At 39.9% G+C, this 19499-nt stretch overlaps 1 protein-coding gene across 1 annotated transcript in view; it reads left to right on the top strand.

The window, feature by feature from the left end:
• Positions 1 to 19499, top strand: part of camkmt (calmodulin-lysine N-methyltransferase) — a 137575-nt gene that overhangs the window by 96424 nt on the left and 21652 nt on the right. Inside the window, exons 6-8 of the mRNA XM_074676393.1 lie at positions 1442 to 1505; positions 5947 to 6013; positions 11663 to 11737. Coding sequence (XP_074532494.1) covers positions 1442 to 1505; positions 5947 to 6013; positions 11663 to 11737 — 206 coding nt within the window. The remainder of the gene's footprint in view (positions 1 to 1441; positions 1506 to 5946; positions 6014 to 11662; positions 11738 to 19499) is intronic.

The raw sequence follows: 19499 nt of genomic DNA, 5'->3' as shown, positions 1-19499 counted from the left end.
ATTGTAAATATTAGCATATGTATCAGTGTGAATAAAAGTCCTTTAGGGTTTTTGTTTTTTTTTCTGCAGAAATGTGTAATCAAGGGTTGACATTAGGCTAAAATTGCCAGCAGTAATGTAGAGCCCTGAAAATACTTTTGTCACTTTTTGAAACAACTTCATAACTATTGCACTAATAGGGTCAGGGAACAGTCACAGGGATACTACTCTCAAAAAATCCTCTCAAAATACATTTGTTTTGGTTGAATGGACCATGCCAACTAAGAATTAATCAATTAAATGTGATAATTTGATAACATGTACCACAACAATGTTTTCTCCAGAATTGATGAAGCCTCCTCTCTAAATGTGCACATAGTGATGGTGGCAGGTGGTTGCTCATGGGTCGCAAGGTTGGGCTCCTGATCTTTCAGCTGGATGCTCTGGTTCAGCCTGGGGGTCCCTTCCTCCATTTAAGCAGATGGTTGGTCACACAGCACTGTGACCCACTCACAACCCCTGCAGGGCCTGAACACACGTATGGCTCTATGAGTACGTGTGTGTCCGAACATGTGCATGTTTGTTTAGTCTGTTCCAGAGATTTTCATACACTTGATATGCTCCAGCATGTGCTTTTTTAGAAAGATAAATAAATAAATAAAACATGTACTTCAAGATTACATTCAATCAGCTGCACAGAATATGTGTGCATACCAACACAATAGCTACTTGCACTTTCCTTCACCCATGTGTATATGCACACACATCCTCTTAAGCAGAAATTGACAGGCTGACACACACTTGCTGATATAAAAAAGCATCTGCAAAGAAAAGAAAATGTGAAAAGATGGGGTTAAAGTAAAGCACACACCTCTCTATCTATATCTCCCTAACACAGAGACACACGGTGCAGCACAAAGCTGTCTATCCATTCTCCCGTCTCTCCCTCCCTCTGCCTCTCTTTCTCTCCATCTCTCACAGTCTGCTCCGCAAAGTTATATGAAGGGCATCAGGCAGGCCCGGCGAGCGGAGTGCAGAGTGACAGCGGCGAACGGAGTGATGGCTCGGCCCGATAAACACCCAGCGTCAAATGAAAAGGCTCTGCGCTTGCCATCATCCCCTGTCACAATGCAATTACTGAACAGAGTGATAGCAAGATAGCAGCCCCCACCGCTAGCCACAATGATAAAAGTATTGACTGATTTGATTGAATGATTAAAATAATGCAGACATAAAAATGGGGTGAAGATAGAGAGGGAAATGGCAGGGAGGAGAGGGAGCAATGGAGAGAGGGTGGGGCGAACTGCCAAGAGTGAAGCTTTGTAGATATGGTTATGTCATTATTGTGTGTGTGTGAGCGCGCGTTCAGATGTTTGCTTCATCTAAGGGTGCTTTTGGTTTTTGTTCTTTTGTTCTGTGTTGTTTCATTTCTCTGTCTTTTACCTGTCTCTCTGTCTCTCAGGTTGCCATTTGTGCTGACGTAAAAGAAGTTCTGCTATCAGATGGGAACGAGAAGTCCATTCAGAGTATCCTTTCATCGTCCTCTCCCTTTCTCTTTCTCTCTATCTCTCTATCTCTGCCTCGATCCTGCAACTCACATTTATTTTTCATGCATCTACATGGATTCATCTGTAGGAAAACTTTTGTGATTTTTTTTTTTTTAATCAGGTATAAACTCCACTTTGATTACTTGCAAGTGAAAAAAATTACGCATGTGACACAGCTTAAGCCTAACATGGAGTCAAAAAACAATCTGGATGTCACACCTTTGATTTACAGGGGTGGAAAAAAATGCTTCACATACATATAACAGTATTTAACATATGGTAAATTTGCATATTACTAAATGTAATTTTAATGTTTCTTTTACCTCTTACAAGTGGGGAACTACCAGTTCAGAGGGTTATGATATTGTATCCAGAGACATTACACCCTCCTCTTTATCTGTATTCTGCTCAGAAACCAGACGTTTCATGGTGAATCTGCTTAATTGCGTTTTCATGCGTAAGTATTCATTGGCTTTCAAATTTTTGTGACACATTAATGAAAAAATGTTTCAAAGTTAACTATGAGACACATTTCCCCTGTTCCCATTGTGTTCCTAAATTAATTTCAGAGTTTTAGGACAACAAAAAGCAGAATAGATGCCTTCCCGTCACATTTTTTGTGATCCCAGAATAATTTCATCAATTCAAGGAAGCTCATTTCATGACTTCTGTTCTCTAAAATGTGCTCTCAAGTTTCAAAATTTATCTGAATATCAAACAGTTTAAGAAAGCTTTAGCTTTAAAAGTAAACTTTTGCAGAGACTGACCAGTCCTACTTGAATTTGAGATCTCCTCTGAATATCATCAGGATTAATTGATTTGTTTTCTGTTTTCCATCTTTAGCCACACACTGTTTTTGTTCAGCAGTATGACAGAAAGTAGAGCAACAACCTCTGTATTTCAGCCCTAAAATTGAAGAAAAAAAAATGTGGCAGAGTGAAAGAAGAGTAGCCATCCACCTCTTTATTTTCAGGCAAAAGCAGCAGATGGGGCGCCCACAGTGACAAATACCCGGCACTCCAGCTCAACATGGCATCTACCAATCCTAGCTGCCCACAATGCCATGTTAAGAGCACAGTAATTACCATCCTGTCAGATTTTGTTTGGGACTTCATCTAATGCTAAGTCTGGTGTAAGGGCTTGATGAGTGTTTTACGAAGAAGGGACAATCAAGGTTTGTTTAAGATGCTTTTGTGTGTGGTTAAAGGTTCAGGCCTATAATTAAGTTTTTTGGACAAATCTTTAGGTGAGATTTTTTTTGGCACGCATTTGTTCCTTGACTGGGTTATTGATTAACTCTTTCAGCCAGCAAACCGTCTTGCATCTTCCCACTTTCGTGTGCTCTTTTCCTCTCCTTTTTTCTTCCTTTCTTCTATCATTACCCGTTTTCCCTCCCATTCACCCAGATCTCACTTTATTGACTTAACAAATACATGCACAAGAAAAGAATGCTCTGATTTCACAAAAGCAGGAAATATAAATACACATTTCTTCCTCATTGACCAACATGGCGTGTCTATATTTAGGCAGTCTTTCAATATCTCTGTCTCATCCGGCTACAGTGCTCTTTTACTGATCACAATAACACCCAACAATAACATCATGAAGTCTGTAAAACACACGCACGCACTTAGCCAACACAAACAATACACCATTGACCGAGCGCTTTGTTTCCCAGAACAAACACATAGAGAGAATTGTAAGTGAAATCATAGCAAAAGTGGATCGAACACACACAGAAAGAGAAAGGGGGGGCTGAGAAAGACGGATAATTTCGTTCCGGGCTCGGCCAAATTGGCCCGTTCTCATACTGCTGGCTCCATGCAGCATTTCCTCTCACCGAGGAACCCGCCGGTCTTAGCCTCGCGCTAATGGCTCACATTGTTTGTCTCACATGCATTTATTGTGCTGCTAGCATTACAATGGAAAGAGATAGTGGCTCGTGATATGGCTCGGTTTTATACAGTGAAATAGATGAGAAGATATGCGGAAAAAGAAGCTGTGAATAGAAGAAATTTAGATAAATCTGGGGAATGGATTTTTCCGCTCCTTTCCAAGATGTTGACCTCATTTATATTGTGCAGAAACACACACAAATACACACCACACACTGCGGAGAGACTGTTGCTGTGACCTTGAATACTCATGTTGGAAATCAATTGAAATGTTCCATTAAGAATGATTGATGCATGTCGTTGGCTGCTACTAGTCTACTTCAAGTGATGGGAAGCAAATTTTCCTCCTCTTTAATGTTCAATAACACTCAAATCTCTCCCACTCTTTCACTTTTTATTCTTTATTTGAGTGTGTGTGTGTGTTTGTGTGTGTGTGTGTAAGTGTGTGTGTGTGCATGCACTGGTGACCTCTCCCCTAGTGGTGTGTTGGTGATGAGATTACAGTAAGCTGCTCTGCTCTTCGCCCTGTCATCCCTATGCATATCACACTGATGCACAGGTGTCTGGCTTGTGTGTGCTCATGCTTGTGTATGTATATAAATATGCTAACCCACATATTATTATCTGTCTGTCCGTCTGTCTGTCTGTCTGGGAGGACCCTTTGATTTTGGATTGGCTCTCCAGTTATCAATCCATCTATCAACTCATCACGCATCCCTGCTCCCTCTCTATCTCTGTCTCTGTCGATTGGATTTGTCTCAGGCTTTAAAGACAAGGAAATCCTAATTGAATTGCTTTGCAACTCCACAAGCCAGTGTATTACTATACAACTTGAAATCAATCGCCGTGCCTTTGTGGACGTTCATCTGTGCGTATGTGTTTGTGTGTGTGTGCATGCAAGCAAGAGGAACAGTGTGAGTTTGTGTATCTGTGGTTAAAAGCCTTCCCATTGATCCAGATGGAGGCCGCTGTGATCTGCTGCTGTAGGCCCACTCTCTTCCCTTGAGATCATCTCTGCTCCCTCCTGATGTCTCTATGTGGCTGTCAACCATATGTGTCTTTAACTAAAGAGGGTTTGTTCTTAGAGGTTGTGTCTTTTGATTGTTGGATCTTATGCTCCATGCGACACTCACACAACTCCTAAAACCTTTAACAGGAACCTATTGGTTTTTCTTGTTCAATCATACATGGTTAATAAAACACTACCTTATAGCGATTCATTTTCATTTGCAACATAAATGACTCTAAATCATAATTAAATCAATTAACCATGCTGCATAGATGTGTTTATGATTGGCTGATGGTGGATTTGCACATCACTTCTTAAAAATAATAAAGTCTATTTAGGCCAAACTTCATTGTTTCCCTGACTGATGCTCCATCCTGAGTACAAACTTTTATTTATACTGAACATTTCAGGTGTCCTGGGTACTGGGTACTGCTTCTCATAAAATCTAAAGGTACCATGCTTAGGTACCTAAATGCAACCTTGTGACTGTGAGGGACTGGAAGAGTAGGCAATTTTCCATGCTGGACATGAACACAGCATTGCAAGGTTAAGATTAAAGAATAAATATGTTAAATTGAAAAACATGAGATTTTATTTTTAAAAACATTGATATTTTTTGCCACATAAACATAAAAAAGTACCAAAAATTGGTACCGTTGAGTACCGATACTGGTTGCCAGGTACCGAACATCGGTACCATATTATTTCAAATATGAAAGGTATCCATCCCTAGTCCTGACATTCATAAAGAAGCTATTTGGTTGTACAAACAGAATTAATTTGACTTAACAGTTTAAAAGTAAATTTATCTTCAGAGTCTACCGTATGCAAACACTCACGTAATGTAAAGTAAGATCTCTACGTCACCCGGTCTTGGTTCCTTCATCTCTGCAACATTAACTGCCTCCACTCCTCCCTCACCTCCAACAGCACCACCGTCCTGGTCCACTCACTTGTTACCTCCGTCTGGACTTTTGCAACTCTTTTCTATCTGGTCTCCCCCTTAAGTCCCTCCGTAGACTTCAACTTTGAAGAGAATGCTGCCATTGCTTTATCACCAAGACTCCCTCTTCCCACCACATGATCCCTGTTTTGCAACAATTGTACTGGCTACCCATCATCCACTGCATCAGTTATAAAATCCTGCTCCTCACCTTCAAAGCCCTCCATAACTTCCCCCCTTCGTACCTCACCAATCTCCTCCTCATTAACAAACCCACCAGACATCCATGATATTGACTTAATGGCTATTTTCAAATTTCAAAACCCATCTATTCCAACTGGCCTCCTCACTCTTAACTGCCATCCATCCACCTAGTCTTTCAAATCAATTTCTTGTAAACTTTTATCCATATGCATTTTTCTTTTTAAATTTTTGTTGAAGTGTTTTTAAACTTTGTTTTGTACTGTGTCCTAAAACAAAATGTATTATTATGATGATTATTATTGTCAAGCATGTTCCTTTGTTGACTTCCTCTGATACAGTCCATTTAAATCCTTGACTGTAACATGTCAGATGTTCGAGGGCTTGTGGAGAAAAACAGGCAAGCTGGAAAATTTGGGTCAACCCACATATCTGCAAGGTAAGACCATTTATTTGCTCCTTGTGGAGGAGAATTAGCTGATTGATGAGAAGGTTTTTAATGTGATCTCCCTCCTGGTCGCTCATCTCAGTGAACAGAGGAAAATGTGCAGGACCTGAAGTGGTGTTCACTGTAAAAGCTGAGAAGGGGCATTTCATACACTGCCTGGCCAAGAAATAAGTCACCACCAAAAATAACTCACACACTCCAATATTTCGTTGGACCACCTTTAGCTTGATTGATTAAGGCATGCATTCATTGTGGCATTGTTTAAATAAGATTCTGCAATGTCACAAGATTTATTTCCACCCAGTGTTGCATTAATTTTTCACCAAGATCTTGCTTTGATGATGTTAGAGTCTAACCGCTGTGCAAAGCCTTCTCCAGCACATCCCAAAGATTTTTGAAGGGGTTAAGGTCTGGACTCTGTGGTGGCCAATCCATGTGTGAAAATGATTTCTCATGCTCCCTGAACCACTCTTTCACAATTTTGATGAATCCTGACATTGTCATCTTGGAATCTGCTAGTAGGCACTCGGCATGATGGGTGATCGCTTCATCTGCCTCTCTTCTTACCCTGATGTGCCATTGATTCCGGTTAGCTTAGTGGTTTTCTTAAGGCTACAAAGCTGTCCACTCCCAATCCCTTGAGTTCCTTTTATATTGTGCATGTAGAAATGCTCTTACTTTTACTGTTAAACACAGCCGTGAGTTCTGCTTTTGTTTTTCTTCTTTTTGATTTCACCCAACATTTAAGTGATCACCAGTCACCATCATTCAGGACTTTTTTCAAGCCACATTCCTTCCTCAAAGACAATGAGTCCCCACTATCCTTCCAGTTTTTAATAATGCTTTGGACAGTTCTTAACCCAGTTTTAGTAGTTTCTGCAATCTCTTGATGTTTTCTCTGCTTGATGCATGCCAATGATTTGACCCTTCTCAAACAGACTAACATCTTTTCCATGACTGCAGGATGTGTCTTTTGACATGGCTGTTGAAGAAATGAGAAGCAACTCATTGCCCGAGTTGACGTTAAATAACTTGTTGCCAGTTAAAAGATAATCACCCATGCAGTCATTATCCAAGAAGGGTCATACATATTTGCTTAGTTAATTCCAGGTCGACTTTTTTTATTGACAGGCAGTTTATGTACTTTTAAAGTGCATACACTGCCTGGTGCACTAATGTCATGCAACACATCAAGAGGAAGACTGTGATGAGTAGCAGTTTGTGGTTTTATTTAACCCATTATATTGTGCAGAGTTATTGCTATTTTATTACACAAAAAAAACTGTTTAATCTGAAAAAATATAAATATTTAGAGAGTTTTTCAAATTTATTTAATGAAATTTGGGTAAAACAGCACAGAAAACTGTATTTACTTTACACTCTATTACCCATAGGATTGTGTTCATGTGTGTGTGTTTGCTCAGTCTCTTAGGCAAATTGATTCCTTTTTAAAATGGTTCGAGGAAAGATTTTATTTTATCTTACTCACAAACACTCACACACAAACACAAATACACACACAGTATGCAAGAACAAGCTAAAATGTGCTTAATTGTTGTCTCTGTCTCAAAATAAGCATTTCGTTCTTCACTGACTGTTTTTGCTCCTCAATGTTTTCCCTTGTCTCTCCTCCTCTCTCCCCCCCTCTCCTCTCTCCCTCCAGTGCATATTTACACGAGTGGAAGATGGAGTGAAAAAGTAAACGTATAATTAGGCTACATTACTTTGATTGTTTTCTTTTCAGATTATGGCTGCTGTCATCCTCGCACGGCAAGAGAGGGCGAAGGGCACGATGCGATTGGACAAGGGGAGGGGGAGGGAGGGGCATGTTGCATGATGGTGTGCGCACATGGATGCGTATGTGTGTGTTGGGACCTCCCGCCGCGTATCGAGATTGTGTTCCTAGCCGGGCCTAATGTTTTGTTTACTGAGTGTTAATAATGCCTAATTAATAATCCCCCAACTCTGCCTAACAGGCTGAGAGTGCGACGGAGAGAGGGAGGAAAGAGAAAGCAACTGAGGGAGCAGGGGGTGGAAAAAAAAAATGATGCAGGAGAACAAATCCATGGTCACCAGAGCCTGTACACACCAAAAACACCAAATTTGCAACAAAGAAAAAGAAAATCTATCACATTCCTAATATCATCTCAACACTTTTGGACCATCCTAAATGATAAATTTCCAAGCTGTCATGAGTGTCTAGTTGTAAACTACTCATTAACCAAAGTTCTGGTAATACAATTGGTGGACACCCACTAACCTGGCAACCCTGAGAAAACGGACTGTGTCAGGTCTGCATCAAAAGAAGACCAAAATAGATTTAAAGAAAAAACAAAGTCTTTTGCAAGAGAATTGCATTGAAAATGACACGTATACAGGAAGAAAATACTTATTTTGGCAATGAGCTAAAGAGAAAACAAAAAAGGAAACTATAATGCATTTACTTATACTATTTGTTAGGTTGTTTTATATGAGGCACAGTGTGCGTTTTTCTTCTATGCTACTACTTGATTAAACTCATCCAGTGTACTTAAAACTCTAGGATAATGTGCAACACGAGCGGACAGTGCAAATTGTATTCTTTTCAAGTTGTATTTTTGGAGTTTTTATATCCTTATTTAGTTACAGGAAATTGCTAGATAGGGGAATTAAGAAGAGGAGAGGGAAAAATTCCATCCAAAGGGTGAAAGGTTGGAATCAAACCTGGACCACCAGGAACTTGAGCTTCTGTAAATGGGGAGTGTGAAATAGCCGCTAAGTCAAAGCAGTGCCATGGCTTGACAACTTTTCCCTCACATTATATACAATCACTCAAACTGATAAAATAGATACAAATAAACCAAACAGGGAGCTACTTTTTATGAAAAGACTCCTGAATTTAGGACAACAAACAGCAGTGTGGAAATCAGAGCGATTAAAGTTGAACGGCTTTTGGTGGGCAAATGCTTGGTGTTGAGTCTGGTTGTGTCTGAACTATCGACCTGTTTAAAGGACATTTTGCCTTACCACTGTCACTTGCTGAATGCTGAATGGCTTGGTTAATTAATGATGGGTCTCCCTACCCTATAGACAAAGGGTCACCAACCTTTTTAAGACTAAGGACCACCTCAAAGGATATGTCTGAAACAAATTTCCTGAACAAAATTGAATGGATCACTTTTTCATAACAATAATTATAGTTGTAGTAGTAGTAGTAGTAGTAGTAATACTATGGGAAGTTCTTGCATATTTTTTACCCAAATAACACAAATTTGGCACATGGCAAACAACTCAAGGTTCGTCAGGAATCACTGAGTGGATGGAAAAAAAACTAACGAGTGGACAGACATTCAATGTACAGATGGTCTTTGTGGAGAAATCCAGCATGTACCCCAAAGAAGAGTTTAAACACACAGGCCACTCAATACTTATGACTGCAGTATCTCTTTTCTCTTACCAGACTGTGAAATATAAAGACATAACATAAACTTGTGTAAGTAAACCAGAAAACCTCCCAAACCAAAGACAAGCACACTGACCGCTAAGACCTGAGTTATAATAAAGGAGCCTGAAAACTACATGCAGACAGAGGAGTGCACCAAATATAACAGAATTGTGATGCCTTTGTATTTTAAAATCACTAATGAGACTGGTTAAATGTTTTATTTTGAACATCAAATCTGTTTCTGTTAGTCATACTTTAAAGGTTTACTTATTTATTCTCCATGTTCAGTTCATGTTTGGTGATAAACTCAGCCTGAAACCAACTTTTTTCATTAAATACACAAAAACTGGATTCATATTTTTTATTTGTGGAACCTTGTTATCTCAGGTGGGATAAAGAAAACGCGTTTAATAACAGCCACAGACGTTGTGAGTGTTGTGGGTGTTGAAGTGTTAAGTGAGACCATGCTAACTGGTGACTGTCAGCAGACAATCACGGACACATTTGGCTGAGAGTCACCAGTTAGCATGGTCGCACATAACTCCAAAACACCAGTAGCTCTGTAACAGTCAGTAACTGTGACTGAAACTGGATAGAACTTGACTCCATGGTATAATGATGACACTCAGCTCTTCCTGTCTTTATCTCCTGATGATATAACTGTCTCGGCTCGGATATCAGCGTGTCTGGCTGATATCTCCACATGGATGAAGGAACGCCACCTTCAACTAAATTTGTCCAAAACTGAGCTCATTGTCCTTCCTGCATGTCCCTCAGTTCAACTACAGATCAATGTCCTGCTTGATTCCAATTAACTTGTGCCACAAACTCTGAGTGTCATGATTGATGACCAGCTGACCTGTAAGGTTCATGTTGCCTCAATTTCACAGTCTTGTTGATATGCCCTCTATAACCTTAGGAGGATCAGACCCTACCTGACACAACAGGCCACAGAGATTCTGTCACAGGCGTTGTGATATCACGCATCGACTACTGCAATTCCCTCCTAGCAGGCCTCCCTGTGTGTACATTTAAGCCTCTGCAGACGATCCAGAATGCAGCAGCACGTCTGGTCTTTAACCAGCCCAAAACAGCATTTGTCACCCAGCTGTTAATCTCGCTTCACTGGCCTCCAGTGGCAGCTCCAATCAAATTCAAAGCTCTTCTCCTGGCTTACAAAACATTAACAAGAATGGCTCCTGTCTACCTGGGGTCCCTCATCCAGATCTAAACTCCTTCTCACCCACTACGCTCTGCTTGTGAAAGACGCCTGGTGCTCCCAGCCCAGCGCGGCTCCAAATCTCTAGCCAGACTCTTCTCCTCTGTTGTGCCCAAAGGGTGGAATGAATTACTTACCTCTATATGATCCACAGAGTCCCTTTCCACTTTTAAGAGATGTTTGAAGACTTAACTGTGCACTTAAGCTGACCCTTCTCTTTGTCCTCAGGGGTAGAATGAGTCAGTGGGTCTAAGACTCAGCTCTCATTGATTCTTTAGCACTACTATTGAATGTTGTTGAAGTTTGAAGTATACTGTTGCAGCAATTAATTGTGGTTTGTTGGCTAGTTGATTATTGTATCCCCCCCCCAATAGAAGAAAATAAAATAAAATAAAATAAAATAAAAGAATAATAATAATAATAAAAGAATAATAATAATAATAATAATAATAATAATAATAATAATAATAATAATAATAATAATAAATAAATTCCATATTTTTGATGATGTCAACTGTAAATTGGTTTATGTTACAAAGAGAACAGACTAGACCTGCTTTTTAAGAATCTTTAAATAGCATTACTCATTAAGTGGCACTAAAGATGTATTAATGATCGAAATTTTGAGATTCAAGCAACCTTTTTCTGACAGTTATGTTAAAAGGAAGAAAGAAGGCGATCGTGTGTGCGTGTGTATGTGTGTGTTCACAGGTATAAATGTCAAGTGTCATGTCAGAAGAACCCACTCTTTACCTCACAGATGACATGCCGTCCCTCCCTGACACTTTCACAGAGTCTTTACTGAGCCAGAAAAACAGCAGGTGTCAGAGAGAGGTGTCGGGGATCAAGAGGCTCAAAGTGTTGGAAAAAGAGCAAAAGACGGCAGAAAGAACATCCTGCTGTTGCTCACCATACAGTTTCTCCAACACGTCTTCTTTTTCCTGTTGAGGAACTGAAATATAGTGAAATTTGATCTCTGTTTCATGTGTTTTTACAGGGTGGTGAGGTGGGACTGTGAGTCAGACGTTTCCGCTCTGGAAGGACACTTTGACGCTGTCATGTGTGCAGACTGGTGGGTTCATAGACTCACACACATACACACACACAGATCTGTCTGTGTGTGTGCATTTGTGGCTTTAATTTTAGCATTTTTGTGACAGTTTTTGCATGGCCCCCCACCAGCGCCTGGACTTTCCCCTCTTTTCCCTGTCTTATCCTCACACACACACACACACACATACACACACTCACACACACACACACTTACATACATATGCTCAGATTCCCGCCTGCCTCCATTTTACACCAAATTGCCTCGTTTTCATGCTTGGTGTCCCAGCAAATGGATGACTTAGGCAAATTGCAAATAATTGCGCCTTGACAAGGAAGGAGACACAGTAAGATAAAGAAAGAGTTGAGGGCGGATGGAGGGAGGAGTAGAAATGGAGATGGAAATGGAGAGATAGAGCAACATAAACATAACAATTAGCCCATCTGTCAATGAAATGTAGATCTTGTGGCCAATCACAAATTACATCTTATTTATGGCTGAGTTGGACCGTACTGTGCGAGAGAAAATGCATGGATACCTTTTTGTTTGTGCTGCACTGTGATGTCCTCTGAAGATGTGGGGCATGAAAAAAATCATGTGTGAAAAAACATGGATTGTGCAACCTTGAAGTGTTTACCCAAACGTACAAAACCATATAAAACCACAAAGGCAGCATCTGCTATTTTTTCTTTTATAAAGACATGTTTGTAGTACAACAATAAAAAAGAATACATGTAGAAAAGTAAATATTTGTGGGAAAAACACAACTCTTTCAACAAACCTTTTTTTAAAGACTGTATCAAGCTGGAATGTACTGGATGCGTCTCCAGTCCGGCTCGCTCCCTCAATTCCCATCTCAATGATGAGCTTCTCCTCCTTCATGTTGAGCTGTAAACCCCAAACCTCTTGACTTTTGACCTGACTCCACTCCTTCTGCCGGTTTGTTGTTATTGTCTCGTTACATAAGATCTAATTTTGACATTGTTTTATTTTAAGTCAATGGGTATTCTGACTGGACTTCCTGTCATGCTCAATCTGCTTTTTGTAAAATATCTATCCACTTCGAAGTCTCAGACCAGAGTCCTTCAGAAGGAATCAAAAAATTAAAGGTGAAGATTCAGCTAAAGAGTGCACAGGTGAGGAGATTAGGAGCATACGAATTTAAATGTGGAAGAAGTTTGCCGACAGACTCAAGATTATCCTTGATTGTTTTCCTAAACCTCAAAATCACGTGGAGGCTCTTAGATTGATGAGACACTGGATTGGCAATAAATATTTGCAACTTTTGTTTAGCTTGTTTGCTTCACCAACTGTTTAGAATGGTGGAAGGAATTGGTTCACCTCTAAGCCATCAGTGCCATATTTACCTCCGCCAAGGAGGTTATGTTTTTGGGAGTTTGTCTGTTTGTCTGTGAACAACATAACTCAAATAGTAACAAACGGATCTTCATAAAATTTTCAGGAAATGTTCAAAATGGGATAAGGAAGAAGTGATTCATTTTTGGAGGTGATCTGAATCACCGTCTGGATCCAGGATTTTTTTAAAGGATTCTGTATCATTGTGAGATAGGGTCGTTTTCACCATAAGTATATAACTCCACGCATTGTTTTGCATAAGAATACAAGTCAAAGTCATGATGAATAATAAAATATCCAATATTCTGGATAATAAAATCGGGAATATAAAATATGTTCTTGGTCATCATAATTTTCAACACTGACAGGTAACAAATTATTGTTAATTGTTTAATAACAAATTATTAGCAATTTGTTGTATGACAATCACATTATGCTTGGTGGAGGTCTGAGTGCTTTTCTAGTTTTGCATGAGACTTGAAATTAGCTTCCACCAGAAAAAAAATTAAATATGAGCAGCCACTTCTGAAGCCAATGTTACTGATAGGTACATTACATTTTTAGCTGATGTCAATGTTAGATAGGAAGCAGGTGGATGCTAACAGTAGCTGATGGTATCTAATTAGCTGTCAGGGCATACCCAATGGTCTTTTGGGACTCATTTAGTGTATCCCAAATCGCATACTTCCATACTCAAATACTCAAAATTTTGAGTATACTGCGTCAAAATGAAAAACAGTATGCATAGTATGCGAAAAATGAGTATGCAAAAGTACCAGGATGATGTACTCAAATCATCCCGGATTTTGAGTATGCAGCTGTGGACACTTAATGCACTCATTTCCTCCTCTGACAACAATGTATAAATGTAAGTTATTGATGTTGTTCTTTACACGTGTTGTTTCCACCAAGCACCATCAGCTGTTGAAGTTGTGTATGTGGTGTAACTTGTTTTTGTTTGTTTTGTACCACAAATGATAGGCTATGCCAGTGTTTCTCAATCCTGGTCCTGGGGACCCCCTGCCCTGCATGTTTTTTATGTTACCCGAATCCAACACACCTGATTCAAATGATCAGCTCATCATCAAGCTCTGCTTGAGCCAGATAACGAGCCATTCATTTGAATCAGGTGTGCTGGAGTGGGGTAACATCTAAAACATGCAGGGCAGGGGGTCCCCAGGACCAGGATTGAGAAACACTGGGCTATGCTAACACTAGTTGAGCTAACAGCTGTCTCGAATGCTAAAGCTCGTTGGGCTAACAGTTACCGGGGCCCTAGCATTACCCAGTGAACCAGGCAAATGTAATAACAAGCGGGTTAGACCCTGCACAGTGAGTACATGACCAGAAGCACCACTCAGACATTTAATTTGTGGATGTATTTTAACTGCTGCAGCACCCCGCGTAGCTCTCTCGGTAGCCTCAGTCAGCTGCACCGACCCCCATTAATAAACTCTACACCGCTGATCGTGTTATTAGCTGTGTTTAACATACTACTGAAAAGGCTTTGAAAATTCGCTGGCAAATAGTGGCGGTATTTAGCTGAAACGCGCCGGAAGCCGGTCACAATTAGATGTAGAAGAAGAGGAGGTCGACATCATGTCGTCATTTCCGTTGAGTACGGCGCTCTGCAGTATGCGATTTGAGACAGCTCTACACCCTCAAACTTTGCGCACTAAGCCAGTGAGTATGTAGTATGCTTAGTACACTCAACTTGAAAATTTTGAGTACACGGTATCGAAATATGTGATTTGGGACACACTAATTGTCTTCGCAGTAACTAAAAATAAATCAGGAGCCAATTCAACTTTTTTCTTTAACTTAAAACTCAGAGAAGAGCTGTCTAGCTCTCAAAGCGACATAGACAAATGGCTGCTAAGCCACTATGGCAAATAGTTGTAGAGATTCACAATGATCCTATAAGGACTGCAAGACAATCACCACAGTCCATTTTAGGAGCCGTTCATGGACTTTCAGACTGTTTCAGGAAAGAGAATTTACAAACCTGCTCACCCACATGCACACATGCTCACACATGCTGAGAAGATGGACATGCTGTTGTTTGAAGTGCTTGACTATTTACCAGCTTCACAAACACTAAAAGAAAAGAGAGAGAAAGCTTGTATACAGCACATGTGTATCTGTCTGCACGAGTGTGTGCACGTGTGCTAAGTGCAGCATTAGCAAACAGCTTTATCATTATTGTAATGTCATGGTCATTACAGGTAATAGTCAGGTACAACACCCAGAGAGAAAGAGAGCAGGCAGCTAATAGAGGATATTTTACAGTGGACTAGTGTAATGCACATGTGTGTAGGATAGATAGAAGCAGATCATGTGAGAACAGAGCAAATTGCACATGAATTTTGAGAAATGGCAGGTTCTTCTGACTTCTCTCAGATGCTTAAGTGACGGGCTGTGTGTGCTGCGAGATGTGTTTCTGTGTGGTGCCATCTTCTTTCTGCATGTGTATGCGAGCGAGTGCTTGTGTGATAATTGCAGTGGCGGTGGTTGGAGAGTGATGGCTGACCGATTATGGCACGTCATGGTGATGATCACCTACGAAAAGGTCAACAACGCGGTTTCCACTCTGATTAATTATAGCTCCTACCTGTAGCAGCAGAACCACCGCTGAGAGAAGAGCGAGCAGACGAGAGGAGGAGAGCAAGGACAGGAAGAGTTTTGTGTTCCAGCCGCGGGCTTTGGACGTCCTTCCTATCCTGATGCAGACGAGGAATTGAGTAATCTGGTGGACTTTGGTCACATTTATTGAAGTGCAGTAAATCATGAATAGGATGCAGCTTAACACCATGGCATCGCACTGCTTGGAAAAAGTAATTGTGAATTTCCTGTGTGATGTCACACCTGGGAGAAATATAAGTGTGATCCAAAGGTCAGCATACAGTGAGGCATGACCCATAGGTTTATTGTGATGGCCAGTTATAGATCACCTTACTTCCTGATTATAAGAAACACAGTTACAGTATGTGCCGTATAAATACCCTGTGATGAATCACTTGTGACCGTCATATAAATCCAGACAGCACCCCTACAGAGTTAAAATATGAATAAGAAAATAAACTTCAAGTCTTTTAACAGCTGCCCTCTTTGAATAGGAAATCGTACTCACCATATAAATTGTTTTATCCTGTTAAGCCAGTTTTAAAAAAAAGAGGCTTTCATTACTACCATGGTACAAAGAGGGTATGTAGGGTAAGCTATGTGCAGGATGTTAAAATAAAGTTTTCCACCTGAGGCTTTTTTTGGTCAGTTAACTCGTACAATTGCTAGATATCTTAATGAGAGACAGTGGAGACAATGATTTATTTGGTTTTTACTAGTTTGGAGTTTTTAAAGTTGTATAAGTTTTCCAAAAGTACATTCAATAACATATAATGTTTATGTGATGTCAAGACTGTCAGACAGACAACAGTGCAGGGAGAATGAAGTGTGCTCCTTTACATCTTTGCGCGTGTTATTGTGTGTGTGTTATTGTGTGTGTGTTATTGTGTGTGTGTGTGTGTGTGTGTGTGTGTGTGTGTGTGTGTGTGTGTGTGTGTGTGTGTGTGTGTGTGTGTGTGTGTGTGTGTGTTTGTGTGTGTGTGTGAGAAAGAGAGAGAGAGAAGGGGATTCCTGCATTGTGCATGTGGGTGGCAGCGGATGCTTGGCTTGGATGTTGGCATGCCTGCTTTCTCCAAAATCTGTCCATGTGTGGGTACTGAGATAAAGACCAGTCTATGTGTGTGTGAGTGTGTGAGTGTGTTTTTTTTTCTGTTGTTGTACTATATCTCTGTTGGTTTAATCTTTTTACATTCACATGAGTTCTTTTAATGCACAGACATCTCTCTCTTTACTTATGACTTGACTGGCTTGCTGGATTGAATTGATTTGTAACTTTGGCTACATTAGCTGGATAGACACAAAACATTTAACGTCTTTGTTGAAATGTGTATGACAGGAATAAAAAATTCTCAACTTTCACTTTCAATGAGGCTATAACTAAATAACTTTTGCTCTTTTTTACAATTATTTATTTCCAATTGATACATTTCATCAAATTAACTGAAAACACACAAGATATAAATGAGGGAAAAATCTCTTTGGTTTGTCAAAGAAGATATTTTAAATCAATTCATCACCTTGAACAGAAGAGCTTCATGTGTTTTATTTCACTCTAATGGGACTCAGACAAACGAGCAAACACCATAGTACATATAACAGTCTTGCCTATGCCACAAAGCACAAAAAAAATCCTCATTAAGCGAGTGTGAGGTCATTCTAACCTGCAGCAGTACATCAAAATAAACATATTAACCCTTAAGTGTCCGCTTGGGAAACTACGTTGTGGACGATGTAATGTTTCCATGCTTTCAGCCCCTCAGCTCTGACCTCATCCTGTATGTTCACATGCATGCGTAAGCAGACAAATATAGCACCAACTCCCTTTATGACCTTTGACCTCGGTCAGTTGTGGCTGGAGTTCACTGGGCCGTCCTGGGTGGGAGGGGTCAGTGTGAGACAATAGGCCTCTGACAGTCTGAGGGCAGCACATGTGACCTTAAAATGAACTTAAAAGGGAAGACAATTACAGGAGTTCATAAAACTGTGATTGTCTGTTTAACAGCTTAATTGACTCCAATACTCCTCTTACAGAAACGTCCTTTTCACACTGTGTTCATTTTTTTCAGCTCACACCAACGAGTTACCTGCCTACAGTGCCGAGATTTGAACTTTGGCAGAAGACTTCAAGAAAAATGTTTCATGTTGAGGTTAAAGTCTGGAAACAAAGTCCACTTTGAGGGAAAAAATAGGTATATAGTTGCTGTTTGGTGATGATATACTTATTATGAAACTATTTTCAGATCAAAGCTGCCACCCCAAACTGCATTTTCAAAATGGTGTTTTGCTGGGATCCCTGTTTTAGCAGAAGGCTGAGCTTGACTCACTTTTTGATATAAAAATATTAACAGAAAAATAATTCCACAGTAGGGAATTAGTTATTTTACACAGCTACCATGATTGTCTGCCACAGCCTGTCACAATTTAAAGAGCTCTGTATTCTACAAATGTATTGGCTAATTGTGTCATGTGATTGCTCTCAGAACTTGTACCCATGAACAGCTTTTGCCAAAATGTAATGTTACCATTTGGCAACTTTTGTTGACAATTCATTTTGGACATTCTCTCTTTGGAAGGATTCAGACTTTGCAACAATAGACAAATAACTCCTCCAGAATTGCAACCACTGCTCTTATTAAATTAAGTGGTGGTAACTGTTCTGTTTTCATAAAAGATGAAAACAATTTATCAACTAGCAGAGCTGTAATATATTTTAAAAAGTAAGAAGAATTTAGGATATTTTCAAACAATATAAATCATAGAAGAGAGATGAAATCAGTGCAGAAAATGGTAATAGAGGTAAAAGAAAGAAACAAAGGGCTACAACCAAAAAAAGGAAAGAAAAAATACAAAACTAAGGGTGGCAAATATAGTTAATTTGCTTTTAAGATAAAAAGTTTAATAGAAGGTTCGTTTTTTTCTTTAAGTGATTTTTAGTTTAAGCTAGCTTTAAAGCTATACATTCTGTTTTTAAGAATTGCCCCCTCAATGACACGGTGTCCTTTTCCTGCTCTTAGCGTGTCTGTGTTTCAGCTCTTACCTCCACCCAACTAGCTCACTTCCTTGTTTTCCTTACCACTCACTTTTCCTGTGAACTGATATCTGTGGCAAAACAAACCAAACACAAACCTCTCACCTTTCAAGTCAAATAAACTTTGCCCCCCTGTCTAACCTTAAAAGAACAATAAACTTGAAACTTACGTACACCCACCCTGGTCTCTGTAACAGCTTGTGAGGGAAAGTCCTGTTTTGTTTTTCTTTTTTTTTACCCAGCATTACAACGTATTTTGTCCATCATTTGTAAAGATATTGGAAGTTGGGACTTGATTTATGATGATTATCAGATAAACCTGCTGAAAAAAACACACATCTGTGCAGAGATACACCTGTCATTGCTCCCTGTGATCAGAGGACTTTGACTGAATGAAAGGTCAAAGGCTGTTATTTAAAAGTTGCATCCAGATTGGCACTCCCCCGGGCCCGGCCGGGCCAGTTGGGCGGATGTGTGGGATTATGTTTAAGCTGCACTGTATTGTTGCATTTTAGTCAAATTACTCCACTGTCATCCGTGATTATAGGTGCACACAAACACGCAAAAAGACACACACCCAGCCCTGCTTACTAACATAATGGATTGGAATTTGTCTTTGTGGACATAGAGACAGGTGTTTTTTGTTTGTGGTGTGTGTGTGTGTGTGTGTGTGTGTGTGTGTGTGTGTGTGTGTGTGTGTGTGTGTGTGTGTGTGTGTGTGTGTGTGTGTGTGTAAGAAAGAGAGAGAGAGAGCTTTATTTGTATACATTTTTGTAA

The sequence above is a fragment of the Halichoeres trimaculatus genome, unplaced genomic scaffold, assembly GCF_033239565.1.
Source record: "Halichoeres trimaculatus isolate MK-OKI-2021-1 unplaced genomic scaffold, fHalTri1.1 fHalTri1_scaffold_8, whole genome shotgun sequence".
Classification (NCBI taxonomy): Eukaryota; Metazoa; Chordata; class Actinopteri; order Labriformes; family Labridae; genus Halichoeres; species Halichoeres trimaculatus.
Note: the sequence above shows the minus strand (reverse complement) of the source record. Positions and strands in the feature narration are given on the sequence as shown.